The sequence below is a fragment of the Oncorhynchus keta genome, chromosome 19 (genome assembly GCF_023373465.1).
Source record: "Oncorhynchus keta strain PuntledgeMale-10-30-2019 chromosome 19, Oket_V2, whole genome shotgun sequence".
Lineage (NCBI taxonomy): Eukaryota > Metazoa > Chordata > Actinopteri > Salmoniformes > Salmonidae > Oncorhynchus > Oncorhynchus keta.
Genome location: NC_068439.1, coordinates 57773842 through 57791176, shown reverse-complemented (window position 1 = coordinate 57791176; position 17335 = coordinate 57773842). Strand labels below are relative to the sequence as shown.

Sequence of the window (17335 nt, the reverse complement as noted above, 5' to 3'; positions counted from 1 at the left end):
CCAACTTGACACAACTGTGGGAAGCATTGGAGTCAATATGGGCCAACATTCCTGTGGCACGCTTTCTGGTCCGTGCCCCAATTTGAGGCTGTTCTGAGGGCAAAAAGGGGTGCAACTCAATATTGGGAAGGGGTTACTAATGTTTTGTACTTTCTGTGAATATCAACATGACAAGTGGCTCTTATGCCTCACAGGAGGAGGAACAGAATCATGATAGGATTACTATTTTTCTTTCCAAAGAATTGAAGGAAAGATGGACGGAACCACCGGAATATACAGCGACCACTCACAATGACAAGTTCTTGATATCTCAAAGGCTACAGTACAACTGACAAACGGGGAGGGCGGGGGACTACCTGGACCTGCAAAACGTTTTAAACTTTTGAAACCCTCTCTGTTGTATCCCCCAATGAACACGACCTTGATTCTTCCTTCCAATCAGTGTCCTTTATCCGGGGTTTCCCAAACTCTGTCCTAAGGTCCCCCGGTGCATGTTTTGGTTTTTGCCTTAGCACTACCCAGCTTATTCAAATAATCAAAGCTTTATGATGATTTGGTTATTTGAATAAGCTGTGTGGTGCTGGGGCAAAAACTAAACATGCACCAAGGGGGGGACCCAGGACTGAGTTTGGGAAACCCTGCCTGTCAGTAAATGTACCTACCGGGGAGGAAAGTAAACCAGCAGGACTGTGTACCTTGAGGTGTTGGATTTGACTAACCCTGATGTAGAAACTGACACGTTTCAGCCAGGGCTGTCAAATTTAACGCGTTAACTGTAATTCACTTTTGGATTTAACTTTTTTTTTTTACTCATTTAATCGCACTTTTTTTTTTTCACCCCAAAAATATTTTCCTGCACGGACCCTTAAGCTCGGTAGACAATGCGCACTGTGCTCTCGGGCGGCAGCAGCAGTATAGCAAGCTCTCTTGCGGTGCTAAGACTGTCACTATGCACAGCTTTGAGTAACACTTAAGGAACAGTTTATAGAACGTTCAACCATTAACCCCATTCCCCTGGTGTTTTCTTTAGATAACAGCAAACACTTCATTTGCTCAGAAGTAGCTAGCTAGTTAACCAAACGAGAATGTTCAGAATGCAATGGCTGAATGCCTCTAGATTCAAGTCTTAATTTCCCACATTTATTTTAATCAGAACATGACATCCATTCAATTTTTAGACTTTTTTTCTGTAGTTTTCAGGTCAAAAGATTTTAAGCAAATGACTCCAATTTTAGTTCTATCAAATTGTGACTAGTGGATAAGAAGTAGCCTAGGCTAGATCTAATGGCTGTATGACATTTTACATTAACTCAGATTTGGTGTATCTGTTATTATTACTTAGAAAAGTGTTTACTTAGATGTTGTACTTTTCCTACCCTGTAATCAAAATAGTGCCTCCAGGAAGTATTCACACCCCTTGACTTTTCATTCAAATAGAATTTGAAATTATTATTTTAATTTTATTGTCAACTGTATACTGGGGCGGCAGGGTAGCCTAGTGGTTAGAGCGTTGGACTAGTAACCGAAAGGTTGCAAGTTCATATCCCATATCATCTTGATTAGGTATGTATTCAACCCCCAGAGTTAATACATGATAGAATCACTTTGGCAGCAATTACGCTTGTAAGTCTTTCTGGGAATGTCTCAAAGCGCTTTGCAGAACTAGATTGTAAGATTTAAAAATTTCTTCAAGCTCTGTCAAATTGGTTGATAATTGCTTAACAACCATTTTCAGGTCTTGTAGATCTAAGTCAACTGTAGTTCGGTCACTAAGGAACATTCACTGTCTTCTTGGTAAGCAACTCCAGTGTAGATTTGGCCTTGTTTTAGGTTATTGTCCTGCTGAAAGGTGCATTGATCTCCTAGTGTATGGTGGAAAGCAGACTGAACAAGGTTTTCCTCTAGGATTTTGCCTGTGATTAGCTCCATTCCTTTTTTTATTTTATCCTGAGAAACTCCACACTCTTTAATGATTACAAGCATACCCTTAACATGATGCAGCCACCACTATGCTTGAAATATGGAGTGGTAATATGTTTGGGGCAGATCAATACCTTGTATTTGGGACAAAAAGGGAATTACTTTGCCAAATTTCTTTGCAATATTACTTTATTGTCTTGTTGCAAACAGCATAGATGTTCTGGGATACTTTTATTCTGTACAGACTTCTGTTTTTTCACTCTGTCAATGAGGTTAGTATTGTGGATTAACTGTTTTTGATCTGATTTTTGATTTTTGATCCTCAGTTTTCTATCACAACCATTAACCTCTCTAGGGTATGTGGGATGCTAGCGTCCCATCTGGCCAACATCCAGTGAGATTGCAGATGCCAAATTCAAATACAGAAATACTCATTATAAAAATTCAGAAAACAAAACATATTTTACATAGTTTTAAAGAATATTAACTTGTGAATCCACCCACTATGTCAGATTTAAAAAATGCTTTACGGCGAAAGCATACCTTACTATTATTTGAGAACATAGCCCAGTTGACAAATTATTACAAACAGTAACCAGCCAAGCAGAAGCTTTACAAAACTCAGAAATAGAGAAGATTAATCCCTTACCTTTGATCTTCATATGGTGGCACTCAGAAGAAATTAATTTACTCAAATGTTCCTTTTGTTCGATAGTCTCTTTTTATCCAAAAACCTCAGTTTTATTTGCGTTTTCTTCAGTAATCCACAGACTCAAACACAATCAAAACAGGCAGACAATCCAAATTGTATCCGTAAAGTTCATAGGAACATGTCAAACAATGTTTATATTCAATCCTCAGGTTGTTTTTAGCCTAATTGATCTAATATTTCAACCGGACAATAAAGTCGTCAATATAAAAGGTAAACAAGAAATGCACACTCTCGGTCGTGCGCATGAAAAGCTCTGACACGGTCCACTCATTCAGACTGGTCTTTCTCCCTCATTTATAAGAATACAAGCCTGAAACAATTTCTAAAGACTGTGGATATCTAGTGGAAGGCATATGAACTGCAAATTGAATCCTAAGTCAATGTCCTAAGTTAGTGGCATTGAATAGAAACTACAAACCCCCCAAAAAAAAAAAAAAAAAAAACTTCCCGAATGGATTTTTCTCAGGTTTTTGCCTGCCAAATCAGTTCTGTTATACTCATACACTATTTTAACAGTTTTGGAAACTTTTACTGTTTTCTATCCAAATCTACCAGTTATATGCATATCATATCTTCTGGGCCCGAGTAGCAGGCCGTTTTAATTTGGGCATGCTTTTCATCCAAAATTCCGACTGCTGCCCCCTACCCTAGAGAAGTTAAACACTGAATGAGTGTTTATATGCACAGTAATAATTCAATATTTAAACTGATTATGGCAGCAGGCAGAGTATTCAATAGTCATGCAAACACCTTACTTTGCTTATCATATGGGTAAGGTCAAAATCGAAGTAAGAATAGGCCGATTTTTAAAACCCCACAATCATTCAAATATGCTCAGCAAAAATAACGTTGCTGCATTTATCAGAGTGCCATCAGGTAGGCTGATTTCGGATGTGTCCATGTAAACAGGATTATTAGAGATCCTTCTTGCCAAGCATGCAAACATTTTAATCAAACTATTATATTAATCTGACTGACTATTGACTGTAATCACATTGTGTAACCTTACTCACTGTTTTTAAAGTCACCATTGGCCTCATTGTGAAATCCTTGAGCAGTTTCCTTCCTCTCCTGCAGTTAATAACCTGTTATGGCTTCATCCCTTTGTTCTCAAATTCTGCCTGAAGACATACCATAATCTAATATCTAAGGATATGCATATTATTGGCATCATTTGAATGGAAACATTCTGAAGTTTGTGGAAATGTTAATTGAATGTAGGAGAATATAACACAGTAGATCTGGTGGAAGAAAAGAAAGCATAATTGTTCTGTTTTTATTGTTGTAGTATCTTTCACATGTACTAGAATAGGATGCTGGAGATAATTTTGATGGATAACACGAGGGCAACTGTAGGTGTGCAAAGTTTCAGACTGATAACTTCAGGAATGGGTGAGCTACATGACATTTAGCATGAAGTCACCCAGGTGTCCCACACAAGTTGCCTAAATGTATCCAAGTGGCTGAATTGATGAAATGACCTATATACAGCAGTGCAAATAACTATATACAACATATCAAAAAGCAATTCTAACACACACAAAAATAAATGTAAAAAATGTATTTTATTTTTTTAAACTACACCCCTTGGAAGTCCTCATTATAATATTTTGTTGCCTGTGCCATGTCCCATAGCAGTCTCTTTCTGATGTAAAGCAGAGGCAAACTGAACAAGTGGTGCACTTCATGCGACACAGAACACAATGACGCCTCCATGCTGTGCCCTTTTGGCCCTGAGGCACAGTCATGCCTGCAATAATGAACTGTGGCATATGAACACCACTGGGGGCACAGGTAGTGCCCCCTTGGTACCGGGGGCTCCCAGTCGGAGTCGCTCCCAGTCGGAGTCGCTATCACTGTGAAAGAAAACATAAAAGGCTCATAAAATACAAATATTTTTTTATCATCACATAAAATAAACATATGTATTGTATAGAGCAGAGGGAACAGTCACTAAGGTGTTCCATTCAACTCCGGCCATGTATGTATGTATGTACATTTTAGATTTTTTTTTAAATATATATAATATTTCATAAAACGGAATTAGCACCCGCCCAGAAGTACGTCCTGCCCTTGCAGAAACAGCTCCTCAGTTCGTTTGAATCATAACACTCCAAGATTCTGCATACAAAAAATCTCTCTTTCACTTTTTCACTTGTTTGACTTTGCTTTACATGATTTATTTGCCATGATATCTTCAATGAAATCGTTGAAACTTCAACTTTCCGAATTATAGCTGCACGTAAAAAGCCTTACAGCAACTCCTCTGATCGTCAAGGCGAGAATGGAGTACCCTGCGCGTGCGATTACAACCAAGGAATTGTGGTCCAACCCCAAACCATTACATACTGGCGTTTACCTCAGCTCATTGGCTATCTACACAGCTCGATTAAGAAGATCAGTGGTCATTGGGCAGAAATATAGTCAATCAATGAAGCTTCGCTAAAACTATTGGTGCGTAAGGTAGTCATTTATCGTTGTCTTCAAATTGGCTCACTTCGGTCAATACTCCCTGCAAAAAAAACGACTTTTGGCTGTGTTGCAAACATTCAGAGGAATGCACTGAAACCCACCATGAAAAGATAAACGATTGTTTTCAGAGGGCAATCACGCCGAATGGTCCGTAAAAAAATTGAAAGATGGAATTCACGGCACAAACGATTTACAAAATGTTTCGATTTAGGCTATAAAAATGGATTTTATCAAAGAAAACGGCACTTCATTTGATCAATGGGACACTCGGGAAGAGAAATAAGAGCAAGATATCAGAATGTAAGTCATAATTTTGCCTACAGATGTGAATGTGTAAACTGTCATGGCGGAAAATGTTTCTGTTCTTGATTGCTCTTCTCAAAAAAAAAGCATGGGATTTGTTTGTTCTCTGTAATAGCTATTTTAATTTGGAAAACGTAGTGTGATTACCAAGATTCTAATCTTTTGAAGGGTGTAAGACACTTGCAATTTCAAGAATGTTTAATGTTACTGAAGTTGTATTTTTAGTTGTCACACTGAAATTTCCCCTGATGTTGGTTTTTTCTCTCATTTTGTCTGTCATAGTTGAAGTACCTATGATTAAATAATGTTTTGCCCCACTGTACCTACAACCCAATATTTTAAGTCTTTAAACATAATTAGGGTAAAATTTTGAACAATTTCAAAAATGTGATTTACTCTTCGTCACATGGTTTTATGTAGTTAACTAACTCTATTTTATTTAATCTTTTGACACTCCTATTTTTCAACACACACATTGTGCGTAGGCCATGTGTCTCCCATGGCTCTATTTTTTTTCTAGGCAAGGTGCTCCTGTGTCACATTCCTAGTTCAGGAATAATGCTCTATGGCAGAACGTACATATGTTAGAGCCCCGATGGTCATGAGTTCTGACTCTCCTCTCTCTCTCTCTCTCTAGCGGGCGTACTCCCTCATCGTGGAGGCCTGGGACTGGGACAACTCCACCCGCAACAGTGAGTACAGAATTGCATACAGCCACTCACCCTTCCTTTCTTTGCCATTACCGTTCAATTTTTGGAGACACTTTATAAACACGGTAGCGCTACTGTAACTGGAGGAATAGAGTTGGCGCATTTGCTAACGGTGAACTGTATTAGCTGGCTAGTTAATCATCATGGCTAACTGTGGGAAGTAAAACAATTATCTTATTTACTGTTGATTAGCAGTTCATTAGCCATTGCAAATTATCTGCCATTTTGGAGACTGAGTTTAATGCTAGCAAAGTATCTCTAGTGATGTTTGTCACGATTTTGTAAGGTCTCCACTTTCCAATCGTAATAGTCCTACCTGATCAAAGGGAACATCAGAGGGTAGCTAGGTGGCCATTGTTTTAGTCCCACAGAGTTTAGATTAATAGAAGTGATGCAATTTGAGATTAAATATACCACTCCTCTAGGGCGATAAGAGGGTTAGGTGTGTTGCAATGGGTGGTTCAGATATCTGGAAATATCCTGGCTTGCCTCGACGAAAACACATGGAGTGCCATGGGCTCCACAATAAAAAATAAAAAATCTAAATTGATGAACTTTTTATTTGCGTAATAAATCCTACAGTTTTACTTTTTTTTATATATGATAATTGAACAAAGCGTTCATCCTGAGTGTGTGTGCGCAACTACACGTGTGTGTTTGCCCCACTTTTTTGCCACATGGGCACAAACTTTTTTATTTTTTGGATAGGATTGGGGTCATATACCACTCGGCACTACTTCCAAGTCCCGACCACAAATCAAGTGGTTGTAGAACATTTTGTTGTCAGATACTCTGTCAACCACCTCACACAGACTGGTCTGCTCCTACCCTGCATAACAATCTATAGGCCTATTGGTGGAAATGGCTTCAGAAAAACTTGTGTGGGTTTTAGCTCCGAGGGTCTGCCACTTGGCAGCTGTATCCTGTTTTCTCCCTGGGCCGTCCTCTGGGTGTGCTCCCATCTCCCCTTTTTACTGCTTGAGGAAATGTTGTGAGGCAGAACTGATGGAGGAATATAGGTTGTGAGCAGAGGTGATGGATGCTAGTGTGTGTCTGAGTGCATGGTCCCACGGATGTCCTCCTGAATGTACTACTAACTGCAGACTACTGAATGCATTCTGATTGTGTATCCTGGTGAATGCTGCAGGTACTGACTTTTTGTGTTTAGGCAGCGGCCACAGAGCTTGTATAAATCTATCATCCAATGGCTTTTCAGTGGCTCATATGTTGACGGACAACGATGAGTACGGAAGAGCATCCACACTTGTTTTTATTATGCAACTTGTTACTTTTGATGAACTAATGTCAATTTCATCTGTTTTTCATCAGTGTCTGGCCACGGCCTGGTGCGTCATTCACATTAACCATAAGCAATCCATTACTTTGCGCCGGATCATTTCAATGGGAGAGGAATTCCAATGCCCCCTTGTAGTTGTAGGCTCAGTTTCGAAACGTATACTGTGCGTCTTCAGTCCATCCAGAGTCCATCGAAGAACAGGAAGTTACCAAACCACAGAACATTTGTAGTTTTCCACGATGGGTTTACGGGATAGCTAGCAACTTGTAAACAATTACCTGTTGCTGTAAGTGAATATTGTTTTGTTAAAAAAATAATACACATTGGCATTTAAGCCAATTTATATTTCCTGTTGCCTCCCCTTATTTAGATTATTGTGATGGTAGTGGTGTTTTTTGTTTGAGGATTATTAGGTGGAGGTTGCTAGCTACAGTAAAGCCTAGCTTTTAGAAACAAGTTGAGGAAAAAGTAACTTAACAAAACATTTTATCAACTGAAACGATATGTTTCTCCTGTCTTAAATGAAAATGCCCTATTTAACATTCTCCCAAATTAAACTTCTGACAGACTCTCCTCCAGCTTGTCTTGCTTTGTGAAACAACGATATTGCATGATGTTGACATACAGCATAATGAAATGCATCACGATGCAAACGGGGCATTGGTCCTGTCTTGAAATTAAAATAGTGTGGCTGTAAGCCATTAAGGCAGATATAAGCTGACTGGGTTGTCTAGCTACTGGCTAATTAGCGCTGCGGCGCTAGCCCTTTAGCCCCATGCTGATGTCACCATGCTCTAATGGCTGCCAAACTGCAAAGTATGTGGCATCCACATTAATTAACTCACTGATAGAGCTGCTGCTATGATTTGATTTATTTTATTATTATAGTTTCATGCATCTTATAAGACACTTTGATATAGTAAAATGTAATAATCGTATGTACAGTGCCTTCAAAGTATTTACACCCCTTGACTTGTTCCACATTTTTGTTACAGCCTCAAATAAAATTGATTTAGATTTTTTTCACGTGCCTACACACCCCATAATGACAAAGCAAAAACATTTTGGGGGGGAAATTCTTGCAAATGTATTCACAATGAAATGGTCTGAATAGTGGTTTTCAACAAGGATCTCTCTGTACTTTACTCCATCGCTACCTCGATCCTGCCACTGAAAAACATCCCTACAGCATGATGCTGTCACCATGCTTCCCCATAGGGATGGTGCCAGGTTTCTTCCAGATGTGACACTTTGCATTCAGGGCAAAGAGTTCAATCTTGGTTTCATCAGACCAGAGAATTTTGTTTCTCATGGTCTGACACTCTTTAGGTGCCTTTTGGTAAACTCCAAGCGGGCTGTCGTGTCTTTTTACTAAGGAGTGGCTTCCGTCTGGCCACTCGACCATGATTGGTGGAGTGCTGCAGAGATTGCTGTCCTTCTGGAAGGTTCTCCCATCTCCACAGAGGAACTCTGAAGCTCTGTCAGAGTGACTAACGGGTTCTTGCTCACTTCCCTGACCAAGACCTTTCTCCCCCAATTACACATTTTGGCCAGGCAGCCAGCTCTAGGTAGACTCTTGGTAGTTCCAAACGTCTTCCGTTTTAAGAATGATGGAGGCCACTGTGTTCTTGGGGACCTTGAATGCTGCAGACATTTTTTGGTCCCATTCCCCAGATCTGTGCCTCGACACAATCCTGTCTCGGAGCTCTACGGACAATTCCTTCGACCTCATGGCTTGGTTTTTGCTCTGACATGCATGCACTGTCAACTGTGGCACCTTTATATAGACAGGTGTGTCTTTTTCAAATCATGTCCAATCAATTGAATTTACCACAGGTGGACTCCAAGTTGTAGAAACCTCTCAAGGATGTTCACTGGAAACATGATCTCAATTTCGAGTTTAATAGCAAAAGTTCTTATGTAAATAAGGTTTTCTGTTTTTTTTTTTTTTTTTAAATGTGCAAAAATTTCTACAAACCAGTTTTTGCTTTGTCATTATGGTGGAGTTGTGTGTAGATTGGTGAGGGAAATACGTTATTTTTAATTCATTTTAGAATAAAGCTGTAACGTCACGTGGTCTGAACTTTTGGAATACACTAGATATCTAGGTACACATGGCCAAATCTGTGGACACCCCTTCAAATTAGTGGATTCGGCTATTTCAGCCACATCCGTTGCTGACCGGTGTATAAAATTGAGTACACAGCCATGCAATCTCCATAGACAAATATTGGCAGTAGAATGTCCTGTACTGACAGTAGAATGACTTTCAACGTGGCACCTACATACATAAGGGAAGAATTCGGCAGTACCTGTATGGTTAGTGAGAAAGTCCATATTGCAAATGTACGGTCCCTTACTAGACGTCCGAAATGGTTTGTAAAATTTGCGGACGGCGTCGGGCCGAGCGGCAGGGCCGGACCTACCAGGAAGTCATCAAATGAACGTTGTCGGACATTCGGTTTCCGTTTTACAAAAATAATAAGATTTATGTCATTTTTCCCATGTCCCGGAAATTCCCACAAGAGGGCATAAGCAATCATATGGCTATTGCTACAAAACATCACGATTCACGACGGGGCCTTATCTCGAAAACTGAAAATATTTAGAAGCCGAAACTCGGTGAGCGTAGGGGCGGCATAATGGGCAGTTGGCCCCGAACAAGATGGCGTCTAGGCCTCAACGGTTTTTGAGTTATGGCCATTTATCTGGGATTAAAGGTCCAAAATGAAAATAGAGAAATTATTTTTCCACTTCACGTCAAAGTCAAGGAGCCTCCGGTGTCAATAAAAAAAAAGAACCAGCCATTTATCTATCGTCATTTAAGAGAAATCGTACAACGACACCTTGGTGATGTTCACGGATAGGTGTTTTTTTTTTCAACGGTTACAGATCCAGTTGCAGGTTGTTCTTACGAATCTTTTAAAGTGTGCTGCGGAGCTCTGCGAGATTTCTGTGATTTTCTATGATTTTCTGAAATAACACACACTCACTAAACCCTCCGTAAATAACTCAGTTCTTAACGTAAAGACTTAAAACTCGGGATTCTGTAAAGGCATACCCCAATCATGATATGAGTTTATTTATAGCTTCCTGTGCCAACCGGAAGTGCCTTTAATGGTGTCACAGTGGCAGTTTCCATGGGTTAAAAAGGTCAGATCTTTTCAAAACTTCATATGTGTGACTAGGTAACCCTCATGAACTGTAAATCAGTCATTTCTCCCAGCAGATGTCAAAGAAAAGCTCTCACACGCACACACAGCAAGGATGGAGTGAAAAAGTGTGGTTCTCAAAGACACAGAGAGCAGGCAATGGCATAAACATAATGTCTAGGCCGTGCCGAGTTCAACGAGATATCCCGCTTGACCGTAGCTCGCTCGGTCTGAGCGCAGCGACCATTAGAAAAGTAGGCCCAAAATGAAGCCTGCCCCACAACGTCATTTGCTTTTGGGTGACAGTGAGAGAACCGTTAGGGTGAGAAGCACAATTCGACCTCAGGTACGTTCCTAAGGTCCTTCCGATCCGTGCAAGCCTAACCTTGACCGTGTGGCATTAACCCTTAATAGTTAAAAGAAGGTGTTTACTTCAAATAGTTTGCATTGACTTCTCTCCCCATAGGAATACATTGCCTGCACCCCTAAATTCAACCTGAAGTCTATATGGGTTATGAATGCCGTATGAACCTGTCTTTGGTAACAGTCCATCAGGCCAGTATGAGGTCTACCTGTGTTGATTCTAGGCTTCCTGGACCAACCGGAAGTGGTTAAAATCACCCTAAAATTGTTTTTCCATTACCTGCCTGCAGTTTGATAGACATAGTGCATTCAACCCTGTGTAAATCAGTCAATTCTTAACGTAAGGACTTAAAACTCAGGATTCTGTAAGTTTCTATGTCAATCAAGACATGGGTTTACTTATAGCTTCCTGTGCCAACCGGAAGTGCCTTTAATGATGTCACAGTGGCAGTTTCCAAGGGTTAAAAAGGTCAGATCTTTTCAAAACTTCATATGTGTGACTAGGTAACCCTCATGAACTGTAAATCAGTCATTTCTCCCAACAGATGTCAAAGAAAAGCTCTCACACGCACACACAGCAAGGCTGGAGTGAAAAGTGCGGTTCTCAAAGACACAGAGAGCAGGCAATGGCATAAACATAATCTCTAGGCCGTGCCGAGTTCAACGAGATATCCCGCTTGACCGTAGCTCGCTCGGTCTGAGCGCAGCGACCATTAGAAAAGTAGGCCCAAAATGAAGCCTGCCCCACAACGTCATTTGCTTTTGGGTGACAGTGAGAGAACCGTTAGGGTGAGAAGCACAATTCGACCTCAGGTACGTTCCTAAGGTCCTTCCGATCCGTGCAAGCCTAACCTTGACCGTGTGGCATTAACCCTTAATAGTTAAAAGAAGGTGTTTACTTCAAAGAGTTTGCATTGACTTCTCTCCCCATAGGAATACATTGCCTGCACCCCTAAATTCAACCTGAAGTCTATATGGGTTATGAATGCCGTATGAACCTGTCTTTGATAACAGTCCATCAGGCCAGTATGAGGTCTACCTGTGTTGATTCTAGGCTTCCTGGACCAACCGGAAGTGGTTAAAATCACCCTAAAAGTGTTTTTCCATTACCTGCCTGCAGTTTGATAGACATAGTGCATTCAACCCTGTGTAAATCAGTCAATTCTTAACGTAAGGACTTAAAACACAGGATTCTGTAAAAGCATAGCCCAGTGAGGATATGTGTTGACTTATAGCTTCCTGTGCCAACCGGAAGTGCCTTAATTGGTGTCTCAGGGGCTGTTTCGAGGGGTTAAAAAGTCAGATCTGTCCAAAACTTCATATGTGTGATTAGGCAACCCCCATGAACTGTAAATCAGTCATTTTTCCCATAAAATTTCAAAGGAAAACTAAATCACACAGACACACAACTTGGAAGGAGGGACGTATTGGGGGTTGTAGAGACAGACAGTGCCTCCAATAGTTAGCTTTGTTCGAGCTAAAAAGAACCGTCAGACCTAGAGTTCCGAAACTTTAGAAACCTGTTCTAGACCTCGGGTCGATAGTGCGTGGTGAGTTAGGTGGCTCTAGAAGGTTCTCAGACCGAGAAATAGCCTCGTACATTTGCAATGATTTCAATTCATTTTGACCATTACGAAAATGGCGACATTTAGAAAAGTCTCAGAGACACAAGACTAGGTGCATTGGAACCGGCTCGGCCCATAGAGACGGACCCCAACGTTTCGGTCCGATAGCTCATTCAAGGACCCCATAGCAAGGCATGGAAAAAGTGGATTTTCAGCACCAATTAGGGTTTTACTCGGGCACCGAAGGACCTATCGAGCCGAAACTCGGGATTCGGGGTCGCCTCACATAGGCCTTCACATAATGTCTGACCTGGACCCGCAGCTAGAACGTAACTATGTGTTTTACGTTTTTATTATGTTTTAAACTAAAGGCGCTGTGAATTATGGGCCTGCTCTGACATATATGATAGTTGGCTTCTAAATGAGTTGGAAAAAGTGGGTTTGGTGTCAATTGGTATCAGTTTGGTGTCAAAATGACATCTAATTGACTGATGGACACTGACTTGCTAGTTGACTTTTTGTACATTAGCAATATGTTTAAACGGAGAGGGACCATCACCAAAAGTGACATTCTGAAATCAACCCTAACGAGCCATGGAGATGAACCAGAATCACTGCCCAGCCATGCCGAGTTCATCGGGCCAGTCAATTTCACATTCCTGCAGGATTTTTATAGCATGACAAATTCGTGATGGTACCTGCCCATTGAACCATATTGCAAATGCACAGTGACTTTGCAAAAGTGAGAAAACATAAACAAATGGACATGATGAAATCAACACAACGAGTGATGGAAATGTACAACTATCACTGCTCGGCCATCCTGTGTCCATCAGACCAGTCAATTTTGCATTTTTGAGCATGTCAAATTTCATATGGTAAATGCACATTGAAACATATTGCAAATGCGCGCGCACTTGCAATATGATTCTATAGTGTAAAAACATCACCTAATGGACATGATGAAATCAACACAACGAGTGATGGAAATGTACAACTATCACTGCTCGGCCATCCTGTGTCCATCAGACCAGTCAATTTTGCATTTTTGAGCATGTCAAATTTCATATGGTAAATGCACATTGAAACATATTGCAAATGCGCGCGCACTTGCAATATGATTCTATAGTGTAAAAACATCACCTAATGGACATGATGAAATCAACACAACGAGTGATGGAAATGTACAACTATCACTGCCCGGCCATCCTGTGTTCCCATAGCGAGCATTAATATCAGAATGACCGGTAAATGCATTTACAACCATATTTTTATTTTTGGGTTACCAGTTGCACAACAATGCACGTGCATTTGCAATATGATTCTATAGTGAAAAACATCACCTAATGGACATGATGAAATCAACACAACGAGTGATGGAAATGTACAACTATCACTGCTCGGCCATCCTGTGTCCATCAGACCAGTCAATTTTGCATTTTTGAGCATGTCAAATTTCATATGGTAAATGCACATTGAAACATATTGCAAATGCGCGCGCACTTGCAATATGATTCTATAGTGTAAAAACATCACCTAATGGACATGATGAAATCAACACAACGAGTGATGGAAATGTACAACTATCACTGCCCGGCCATCCTGTGTTCCCATAGCGAGCATTAATATCAGAATGACCGGTAAATGCATTTACAACCATATTTTTATTTTTGGGTTACCAGTTGCACAACAATGCACGTGCATTTGCAATATGATTCTATAGTGAAAAACATCACCTAATGGACATGATGAAATCAACACAACGAGTGATGGAAAGGAACAACTATCACTGCCAGGCCATCCTGTGTTCATCAGGCCAGTCAATTTCACATTCCTGCAGGATTTTTATAGCATGACAAATTCGTGATGGTACCTGCCCATTGAACCATATTGCAAATGCACAGTGACTTTGCAAAAGTGAGAAAACATAAACAAATGGACATGATGAAATCAACACAACGAGTGATGGAAATGTACAACTATCACTGCTCAGCCATCCTGTGTTCATCAGACCAGTCAATTTTGCATTTTTGAGCATGTCAAATTTCATATGGTAAATGCACATTGAAACATATTGCAAATGCGCGCGCACTTGCAATATGATTCTATAGTGTAAAAACATCACCTAATGGACATGATGAAATCAACACAACGAGTGATGGAAATGTACAACTATCACTGCTCGGCCATCCTGTGTCCATCAGACCAGTCAATTTTGCATTTTTGAGCATGTCAAATTTCATATGGTAAATGCACATTGAAACATATTGCAAATGCGCGCACTTGCAATATGATTCTATAGTGTAAAAACATCACCTAATGGACATGATGAAATCAACACAACGAGTGATGGAAATGTACAACTATCACTGCCCGGCCATCCTGTGTTCCCATAGCGAGCATTAATATCAGAATGACCGGTAAATGCATTTACAACCATATTTTTATTTTTGGGTTACCAGTTGCACAACAATGCACGTGCATTTGCAATATGATTCTATAGTGAAAAAACATCACCTAATGGACATGATGAAATCAACACAACGAGTGATGGAAATGTACAACTATCACTGCTCGGCCATCCTGTGTCCATCAGACCAGTCAATTTAGCATTTTTGAGCATTTCAAATTTCATATGGTAAATGCACATTGAAACATATTGCAAATGCGCGCACTTGCAATATGATTCTATAGTGTAAAAACATCACCTAATGGACATGATGAAATCAACACAACGAGTGATGGAAATGTACAACTATCACTGCTCGGCCATCCTGTGTCCATCAGACCAGTCAATTTTGCATTTTTGAGCATTTCAAATTTCATATGGTAAATGCACATTGAAACATATTGCAAATGCGCGCGCACTTGCAATATGATTCTATAGTGTAAAAACATCACCTAATGGACATGATGAAATCAACACAACGAGTGATGGAAATGTACAACTATCACTGCTCGGCCATCCTGTGTTCCCATAGCGGGCATTAATATCAGAATGACCGGTAAATGCATTCACAACCATATTTTCATTTTTGGGTTACCAGGTGCCTATTTTCAATCACCAGTTGCACAACATGCGTATCCATCAGAATATTTTAAACAGTCCATAAAGCACTCAGGACTGCCCCCATAGATAGAGGGCCGTAGTAGGGTACTCCCATAGCGGGCATGGATAATAGGAGTCCCGGTAAATGCATTTACAACCATATTTTAATTTTTGGGTTACCAGTTGCACAACAATGCACGTGCATTTGCAATATGATTCTATAGTGTAAAAACATCACCTAATGGACATGATGAAATCAACACAACGAGTGATGGAAATGTACAACTATCACTGCCCGGCCATCCTGTGTTCCCATAGCGAGCATTAATATCAGAATGACCGGTAAATGCATTTACAACCATATTTTTATTTTTGGGTTACCAGTTGCACAACAATGCACGTGCATTTGCAATATGATTCTATAGTGTAAAAACATCACCTAACGGAGATGATGAAATCAACACAACGAGTGATGGAAATGTACAACTATCACTGCTCGGCCATCCTGTGTTCATCAGACCAGTCAATTTTGCATTTTTGAGCAAGGTCAAATTTCATATGGTAAATGCACATTGAAACATATTGCAAATGCACGTGCACTTGCAATATGATTATATAGTGAAAAAACATCACAAAATGGACATGATGAAGTCAACACAACGAGTGATGGAAAGGAACAACTATCACTGCCCGGCCATCCCGAGTTCATCAGGCCAGTCAATTTTGCATTTCTGCAGGATTTTTGAGCATGTCAAATTTCTTACGTCATTTGGCCCACAAAAAAATCCTTATGCACAATTTAAAAAAATATATAAAAAAATATGATAATAAAATTGGACAAAAGTATATTCATACAGTTCTTACACATGTGTAATTGACAAAAAAATGAAAGAATTTCAAAAACGGTCCAGAAAGCACTTTTTAAGGGTGTGTGAAGTTTTTTACAAAATTTTGACATTTTTGACTTTTGACTTTTGACTTCCTATGAAATCATATTGGAATTGGACAAAACATATTCCTTATGCGCATGTAAAAAAAATAAAAAATTATGATAATAAAATTGGACAAAAGTATATTCATACAGTTCTTACACATGTGTAATTGACAAAAATCGAAAGAATTTCGAAAAACGGTCCAGAAAGCACTTTTTTATGGGTGTGTGAAGTTTTTACAAAATTTTGACATTTTTGACTTGACTTTTGACTTCCTATGAAATCATATTGGAATTGGACAAAACATATTCCTTATGCGCATATAAAAAAAAAAATTAAAAAAATTATGATAATAAAATTGGACAAAAGTATATTCATACAGTTCTTACACATGTGTAATTGACAAAAAAATCGAAAGAATTTCGAAAAACGGTCCAGAAAGCACTTTTTAAGGGGTGATAAGTTTTTGAAAAAAGTTCATTTTTTCAAAATTTTACTTTTGGACATTAATTTGGGTTACATATCCAATATGAAAAACCCCGGTGGAGCGCATTTGCCCCCTGTTGAATTTTTAAAGTGTTACAACTGGCAATTACCATATGGCATTTGCAATACACTTTGGATGAATCAACGCCGAATTGGGTGGTATTGGCCAATGTGTATATGGTTTGTCCGATGCCAATGACATGCCATTCATTTTTGTCCAATACAGGGGGGTATTCCCTTACATAAGATGCCACCTTTCCAGCAAGTCAGTTTGTCAAATTTCTGCCCTGCTAGAGCTGCCCCGGTCAACAGTAAGTGCTATTATTGTGAAGTGGAAACGTGTAGGAGCAATAACGGCTCAGCCGCAACGTGGT

General features: G+C 39.8%; 1 protein-coding gene across 4 annotated transcripts in view; it reads left to right on the top strand.

Moving 5' to 3' along the window:
- Positions 1–17335, top strand: part of jag2b (jagged canonical Notch ligand 2b) — a 104682-nt gene that overhangs the window by 29671 nt on the left and 57676 nt on the right. For all 4 annotated transcript variants that reach the window (XM_035794003.2, XM_035794005.2, XM_035794004.2 and 1 more), the window contains exon 3: positions 6045–6099. In XM_035794003.2, the coding sequence (XP_035649896.1) occupies positions 6045–6099 (55 nt within the window). The remainder of the gene's footprint in view (positions 1–6044; positions 6100–17335) is intronic.